This window comes from Salminus brasiliensis, chromosome 17 (genome assembly GCF_030463535.1).
Source record: "Salminus brasiliensis chromosome 17, fSalBra1.hap2, whole genome shotgun sequence".
Taxonomy (NCBI): Eukaryota; Metazoa; Chordata; class Actinopteri; order Characiformes; family Bryconidae; genus Salminus; species Salminus brasiliensis.
The window spans coordinates 614,407-622,617 of record NC_132894.1 but is presented as its reverse complement, the minus strand read 5'-3'; the positions used below and the strand labels follow the sequence as shown (position 1 = coordinate 622,617).

The following is an 8,211-nucleotide window of genomic DNA, read 5'->3' as shown; positions in this document are numbered from 1 at the left end:
CTAGAGCCGAAATAATCCGAGAAACTAAAGAAAATAAAGCAAAATCAAACACGAACCCCAGTTATTGACATAAAAGGTCATTCCTGCTCAAATAACCAGTAAACTATTATTATGTGAAGTAAATACACTTGATAAACCGATAAATCCCAGCAGTGCAGAGTCCCGATCCACTGGCAGTGTTTAGGCCAGTCTAAGAGGTCTCCAATGAGACCCGAGCAGCTAATAAAAAGCTCAGCCATACGACCATCTGACCATCTGACCCTCCACCGGCCGCCTCCTTCAGACTGCTTTTGTGTGGAAGTCAAATTTTATCTCACATCAATCACCTCGATTTTCAGACAAACACCCGCAGGCCTGAACACAGCAGACCGTACACACTCTGTTACAGAGCCACACAGCAGAACACCAGGGAGAACAGGGGAGAACAATGGGAGAACGTGGGAGAATGCAGAGGAGATGGGTACACTCCCTTGCTCTGCACCCTTCGCTGGCTTCCTGTAGCTGTACCGGTCAGACCCGAAACCCTGAAGCTGGCCTGCAAAGCAAAAGTGGTCCAGCTGCTCCTTCCTGATGGCGATGATCCCAACCTGACCCGTACCAAGAGCCCTTCATGCTTCAAGAACGGCTCTGCTTGACCCAACCTCTCTCAGGATGCACAGAAGACAAGCACCCAGAGTATTCTCTGCCCTGCAGCCAGAGCGGGGGGACGAACTCTGAGCGTCCGAACAGCAGAATCACTTCCCACATCTTCAAACATCAACTGAAGACCCAGTTCTTTCGAGAGCGCAGAATAAAGCACTGATATCTGTTAGAGCTTTTACTTGGTTCAGTAATCTCCAGCTTCAGGAACTGTCACTGCTCAGGGTTATTGTGGAGCTCATTTCTGGAAGCTCAAAGGTATCTTGATTTTGGGGCCGGTCACCACTAGCTTTAGACCTTTGGAGTGAAGGACTAAGCGCTTTTGTAAGTCACTCTGGAGAGCAGCATCTGCTAACCGCTGTAAAGGTCAATGAGAACAGAAGTGAGAGCAGAAAGGAGAACATGGACCTGTTGCTTTCTTCTGTGGCGTGTTTGGAAGGATGGTCAATGAGCATGGTCAGTACTGTGTAAAGGGTTTAGAAAAGCAGACTGCATGAACAGGAGCGCTGGAAACATCACGGCTGCACCTCTCCACCACGGACAGCAGTGCAGGCCTCGTTACGAAGAGCTGCAGTCATACTACAAAAATACATACTAGTGTATTTATATATGCATAAACCCCATTTACTCCCTACAGGATGCAGAGAGAGCACTACACTAGGACTATACCCTTCTTCTTAAAAATAAAAAAGCAATGCCAGCAGGAAGGTAGTTGAGACATTTTTGGATTTTAATAAAACACAATTTCAGTTCTGTCACACCATGCATCCCATTGATCAGTCATTTTTAAAATCAGTGCAAAATGTTTGATAAACACCTGCTGTTTAACAGAGCATCACATCTAGATTAGTGTGTGGTTTTAATTTAATGGCACAGGATAAATAAATAAATAAATAACAGAAATGTTCAGGTCATTTTAATGCTGCCTCTGACTAAAGCTTTGATTGCATTTGATTGTTACAGCAAATGGAGCTCTGCAGCAGAGCCAGCAGAAGAGGGAGAAATACTGCATGAAGAACGAACAGCTTTAATACATCAGCATTCATGTGGGAAGACGGGGAGTGATCGAGAAACGCTGCACTTAACTGCATTTGCCAAAATAAAGCAGTTCATCAGTTATTGCATGCTGGTAGAGATGATACCGTATCTGATTCACATCCCTGAGTTACCAGGCACTTAGAATTACATCACACAGACACCACCACCACCACCACCACCAAACTGGAGAATAAAGAAGTAGGTTAATCTAAATTACTTAATTTGATCTGTGGTGTGAAACCACCATTACTCCTAAAATATAATTCTAAAAGAACTCAAATGTAAAAAATGATTCAAATAAAGTTTGCTTTTGTCGAACAGAAGAGATGAGATGTTCCTGCAAGCTCCTCTGCAAACAAAAGATAATTCATCCATTCCATAAGACAAGCCTACAAGTCAAGGTGATGAACCAGTAGAAGCAGGATATCTCTACCTTAACAACCCCTTCATTTCAATTTCAGACCAAAGACATCATTGTCTCCAGTCAAGTCCAAACTATCAGAGTCTCTCAGAGCATAACAGAGCTCAGCCTGTTCCTGTCAGCATGTTGGAGCTCACAGCACAGCCGTGCATGCAGGAGGATGGTCAGCAGCTCAGAGAGATAGGCTTTGTGCCCCAAGCCTAGAAATGCTCCTCAGCTCTGCATGAGGTACTGGTGGAAGTAGATACCGAACAGGCTGCTGATGAGCTGGCAGGCGGCCACCCACCAGGTAAGGAAGGCGAAGACCCCTCTGAAGAAGATCGGCGTGAGGACTGCGCGCAAGGCAGTGAAAGCCTCAGACAGGTGGGCGACAGTGGCCTGGATGTCCTCCTCCATGTCCTCTAGGTCGTCCTCATCCTCCGCTGTGGGTAATGATGTTGGCGGTATGGTGGGGAGGACCGGTGCGAGGGTAACACCTGGAGTCTCAGCACCCAATCCCCATGAGTAGTCACCTGGGGGGGGGGGGGGTGGTGGAGCCAAATACAGTTAGTCTTTAATAACTGCAGTGTCAAATAAGAGAACAGCATTTTACAGACTTCAGAAACTCCACCGAACACTCCCCCAAACAAAGAAATATTCATATTTATTCATTACTATCATCAATCATTACTAGCAGGTCCAAGACTGCAGATGAAGTATTTAAGACTGCCCCCTAAAGGACACACTTTATACAGTCTGAGGGATCCAGAAGCTTGATCTGAAGGTAGAGAAGCATGTGGACTGAGCTGGCAGAGTAACACTACAGGACTTTACACTGACATGACTCTGGATAATGTTTGGAGCTTTTGGTAATTAATGTTTCTCCTTAGAGAAAGGTTGCAGCTCCAAGGGGTTCATGAACACAGGGAACTGTAGCAAACTAAAATGCTGGAGATGTTTGTGGACGGTGGAGCAGATGGACCCCAGTGGTTCAGGGTGCTCCCATATCTGTGTTACCTTGTGGCTCTGTTCTTTTAATTAGGCTGTTATAGTCAGACCTGGCGGAGTCGTCAGACACACTCTGAGAACGTTCACAGTTCTCTGTTCTCCATTAATCCAATCAGAACTAAAACTTCTCTTTACCTTCTCAGACTTAACGACTGCCCACTTGTCTGGCCTGACTCTGATGGGCTCTCCTGCATCAGATCGACTGCCCATCCTCCTGCTACCTGCCTACAGACTATGTTAAAGCTTGCATGGACTCTGTATGTGGCTGAGTGGAACGTCATGCAGCTTGTTGTGAGGCAAAGTCAATTCATGGTGCTCATAACTAGCCATTTGGGTTGTTTTTTTGCACACATTAACCATTAAGAGCAGTACAAAAAATATATAATTATTTAGAAAGCCCTAAGGAGCAGGAATAAGGCATAACACTTCTGAATAGGGCATAATGAAGTGAGTAGATTGCACTATTTAAATAATACATTTACTTAGAAATATGCCTTAAATGAAGCAGGAAGACAGTGGATGTATTAGTAAGCAGCTGAAAAATGCTACCAATACTCAAGTCAGAAAAGATCTGGTGATTTTTTTTTCCCTGAAAGTGGGCTGAAGTGTCATTTTCTGACCCAGTGAACGGAGGCTAAGGCAAGTGTAAAAGAACTGTGTGGGTACATACAGAACTTTCAGACACCTTAATATCACCTTTTCTCCCACCTTGACGTTGGTGCTGATTGCAGTGGGCTTTGCACCTCCTCCGAACTGACTGTTAACATTAAACAAGGATCTTGCCACCATGATTCCGATTGGTGGTGCAAAAGATCCGCCAACAGCCTACAACTCACGCCACTTTTCTCTTCTCAAAACTCTACCGAGTGTCCTCAAATACGGGCTTTGATCAAACTGAAAGATGAAATGTTGAACAGTCTGTAAGTGACAAACATCTTACCTAAAGACTTGAGGGCCAGAGTTGAGAAGAGCACGAGCAGAACAGGTATGAGGTACTGCAGAGTCACCACAGTCAGGTAGCAGTACACACGGGTAACCTGTAGAAAGAGAAAGTGGTCAGCTTATGAACAGCAACCTAAAGCTCACACCTACATAACCTAGACTGCACCTTTGGTCTAGACAGAGTCTCTAGACTTGAGGCATCTTGAATCTAAACAGCAAACAATACTTCCTAAATCACACCTTCGCAAATCTGATTTAGGTTACAGTCAGTAATTTCTGCAGCTATCCAAACAGAACCTCCTGTTACGCGGGGGCACTCTCCTGTTACGCGGGGGCACTCTCCTGTTACGCGGGGGCACTCTCCTGTTACGCGGGGGCACTCTCCTGTGTGGGTAAATGCGCAGATGAGCCGACCAAGGACAAAAAAAAAAAAAATGAGGTATGGTTCTTGCCTTTCTTTGGATGTCAATCGCAGCTATACGTCCCGCCTCCTTCTTCATCTGCTCCACCCACTTGGGGGCAAGATTAAGGTAGGCCTGCAGGTGGTGACGAGTGAGCAGCAGCTTCAACACACACAACACCACGATCGTCCAGAGACGCACAGAGTCGAAGGCTGAGCTAGAAAGCCTGGAGAATACAAACAAAGCATCGAACAGTGAATCTAACAGTTATTTCAGAGATAGTTTATTCAAACACTGCTGTAACTGTAAGTGCTTTGTGCATTTTATTTTGTCTGTGAGAGTGAAAAGGACTGTTAACTTTGGCTAAACCTGGCACATTTACAGTATATTAAATTATATTCATTAAAGGCTCTGTATAAGATTTGTCTGTTTGCACACTGGAATAAAGCCCTGTGTTTATACTGTAAATAGGAAGCAAACAAAATACAGTGCCTTTAATGTGAATTATCCCTGCTAATTAAATGAATAAAGTCAATGTTCAAGTTAATAAGCATCAGTTACTGCTAGCAGGCAGACAATAAGTCATATAGTATGTAGTATAATAAGGAGTATAGTAGTTCATATAGCATGACCAGTGAGAACGTTTCTGTGACAATGGTCTCAGCAGGGTGCTTACAAAGTGACTGATGTCTTTCCCAAAGGAGCCTTTCCTAAGAAGTCACGAGCAAGAGGCTTTACCCACAACACAAGGATAACCAGTGGAGAGAGGAAACTGGTGTGTAGGAGGATTCTGTAAAAACAAGACAGAACAAAAATCTATATTAAGGATCTTGTAGCTCATTTTACATACATAACTGTTCATTGTTCAAACTATCATTTTACTTAAACATAACGCAGAGCTTCTCACTGAATGATTGGCCGATCAGCATTCATCTGCACAGCGTCTAGGTGTGTTTGGGCCAGGCGAAGTCCAGGGAATGCAAGAAGAGCTCCAAGGAAGGCACAAATGACAGCCAAGCCCAACTTCACTCCAAGTTTGGTGAAAGGCACTCTAAAGAATATCGAAAGATAAGTAGAAGACAGTGTACTGATGTGTGCACATGCATGAGAGACTTCAGAATACTTACGACCACTCAAGACCTTGCTGTTTGGCAAACGCTTCAAAGTTGTCGAACACACTGGTGAAACCTGAAAAGTCAGAAATGTACTTTATGGTTTGTGATAACGTAAAAATCAGGACTGGTGGTAAAGAAAGGAAGCCGACACCATACCAGGCTCCAGGCCGAACTCCAAATAGTCCTCCCTCACCACCAGAACCAGCATGGCCATGAGAAGAGACAGGAACCCGAATGCCAGGCACACAGAACGCTCACCGCCCTCATCGGAGCGGAAATAGTGGCTCATTAGAACATGGAGTGTCCTCCTGAGAACTGAAGTCAAGGATTACAGGACACTGGACACTCATTGGTCATTTAATCAAGTAGACCTGCTGTGAAGGTGCACTGAAGGAAGACCCTCTGTTACTGCAGAGCAATTTGGTTTAAGGATACAGTCCGAAGAATACCATCAGGACGCACCAGATGGCCCCAATATTGACCTCTTTACTGGCATCCACTACAAAGTAGTAGCCTTCAGTGAAGAGGTAAATGCCCGTCGCATACACAGCGAAGTCGATCAACCACTGATACTCGACGAAGAAGCGCAGAACTGCAACAAACAAGTGACAACCAGGGCGATGAACACGAGAAGCAGAAGAGAGGATCACCAAGAGATCACAAGCATCACTCCGAGACTCACCCAGGGCATCTAAAACATTCACAGGAGTGCTTTCCAGGTGTAAGTCTATGTCCTTCGGGACTGTGAGTGGCTTGGGTTCCCCGTGGCCATTCTGCCTCCTGAAAAACAGCTTAAGTCAGGAAAACCAGAGAGAAAGAAAACATGGTTCTGTACAGACAGCTGCTGCTGCTGCTGCTGCTGCTTCTCAGCTGTCACCTGTCTCTCCTGCTGCTCTTGTTGGGTATCTGCTTGCCTGCCAGAGCACAAAGTTCTCCTTCAGAAGGGTGTTTGAACCTCAGCAGACTGCATAAAGAAAGAAGAAAGAGATATCAGCAGAGGTCCTGAGAATGGGAGCACTGGGAGGTAGAATTATCCACAAAGCTTTAAGCCTTACCTGCCGTTGCATAAGAGCCAGCGTGCAAAGGAGCAATGTGGGGCCATTTTCTGCATTATACTGACGGCCAGCAAGCTGACCACCAGCTGAACTCCCATCAGCGCCTACAGGACAGAGCACACATATAAAGTCAGCTGCTCACCCAAAACCATTAAAGCCTTTACACTCTACACTCAACTGCTTTAGGTTCTGGATCACAGGTGCAGTTCCAGCTCATCCCAAAAGACCGGATGGAGCTTAATCACTTCAGAGAGTCATTCCAAAGCTTGGGGGGTTTCTATTCCTCTAGTCTTCATTTTGCATTGAGCAATGGGCACAGTGACCTAAAGCTCATGCGTGAGGTAAGCTTAGCTGCTCCTACATGTTTATAATGAACTTTTTCACACACTCAAGAGCATCCCGTTAAAGATACACTATATGGACAAAAGTATTGGGACACCTGCTCAGTTACTGCTTCTTATGAAATCAAGGGTATTAAAAGAGCTGATCCTGCTTCTGTTGGAGTAACTGTCTCTACTGTCCAGAGAAGAAGACTTTCTACTAGAATCTGGAGGAGAATTCAGTGACAGGAGCATTGGTAAAGTCTCAATGCATCCCAAAAGTATTGAACACAGCTCCTCAATGCTGGGGGGCTTTATACCCCTCTAGCCCACGCCTGGCATTAGGCAGCATGGAGCCAATAGGGTCATGATGCTGATCTGCTCCAGAGAGTCCTATTCTATTGGCAGTACTTCTTCTCTACAGGGACTAGACCAGCTGTGTGTGTGCTGGAGTGGTTGGAGAGGGCAGGCTGGACTGTGGAGCTGCGAGCAGCTGCTGAAACTCCAACTCTTTGTAAAGTGGGTTAGTTAGCCAGCTGGCTAACAAGCTAACTAAATCCAGCCACGCTAACAGGGCTGTGCCTGCATCGCAACTAACAGCAAACCCGTTCAATAAATGAGTAAACCATACAGATCATAAATCAATGCAGGACATAATTCTGAAAGTTTGCATTTCAGCCTCATTTAAACTCAGCTAGCAGCTAGTGCTAACTCAGCTAGCCAGGCAACAGTGGCCAGCCTGCAGGCTAGCGGCGCTAGCACACAATAAAAGTCCCCTGCAGTCAAACCTCTAGTATTTTACCGACAGAAAGCAGCGATTCAGAGCAGATCTGGCTGGATTTAACTCACCATGCTGGAGAAACGGCTTGAAGCAGAGGGTCTCGGGTAGCTCGCCGCTCCTGGAACAGCTGAATGGGCGTTTGATTGACATCTGCGACCTGCGCGCGCCTCTGCGTGGAGGTCAGTGCGAGAGAAGGCGGGACCCGCGTGAGTTCTGAAATATGATTGGCCCAAAGGATCGCTCAAGCGCGCTCATTGGCTCACACTGTGGCGACAGGGGACAGAAATAGTCTCTGGGCTGGACGACACGAGGTGCTGTCTCTCAAGACATCGCAGCTGGGTCTAGAAGGAGTTAAATGTGGGGACAGAAAACACGGACAGCTCGTGGGGTTTTACTGAAGCTGGTTTAGAAGGAGCTACATAGAAAACAGAAGGTGGGAAGATCAGAGGGGCGGAGGATGGTGACGTCAGAAGAGTGATGAACCAAGACCTGACCGAAAAGCCTTCATCATA

General features: G+C 45.9%; 1 protein-coding gene across 1 annotated transcript; it reads right to left on the bottom strand.

Moving 5' to 3' along the window:
* Positions 1-1,348: 1,348 nt before the first annotated feature.
* Positions 1,349-7,891, bottom strand: tmem161a (transmembrane protein 161A). Its single transcript, XM_072660138.1, has 12 exons — positions 7,768-7,891; positions 6,599-6,702; positions 6,421-6,507; positions 6,226-6,323; positions 5,979-6,135; positions 5,700-5,851; positions 5,556-5,616; positions 5,336-5,479; positions 5,105-5,218; positions 4,480-4,654; positions 4,026-4,122; positions 1,349-2,610 (listed from the first exon to the last, which is right to left on the bottom strand). The coding sequence occupies exons 1-12, from the start codon at positions 7,768-7,770 to the stop codon at positions 2,312-2,314; spliced, it is 1,491 nt and encodes a 496-aa protein (XP_072516239.1). The 5' UTR covers positions 7,771-7,891; the 3' UTR covers positions 1,349-2,311.
* Positions 7,892-8,211: the final 320 nt, after the last annotated feature.

What these genes read in the sequence shown, in the direction of transcription:
- tmem161a (XM_072660138.1), bottom strand. An exon ending in GAATGTTTTAGATGCCCTGG is followed by an intron (nt 6,136 to 6,225) that starts GTGAGTCTCGGA and finishes TGTTTGTTGCAG; the next exon opens with TTCTGCGCTTCTTCGTCGAG. An exon ending in CTGATGGTATTCTTCGGACT is followed by an intron (nt 5,852 to 5,978) that starts GTATCCTTAAAC and finishes TTCAGTTCTCAG; the next exon opens with GAGGACACTCCATGTTCTAA.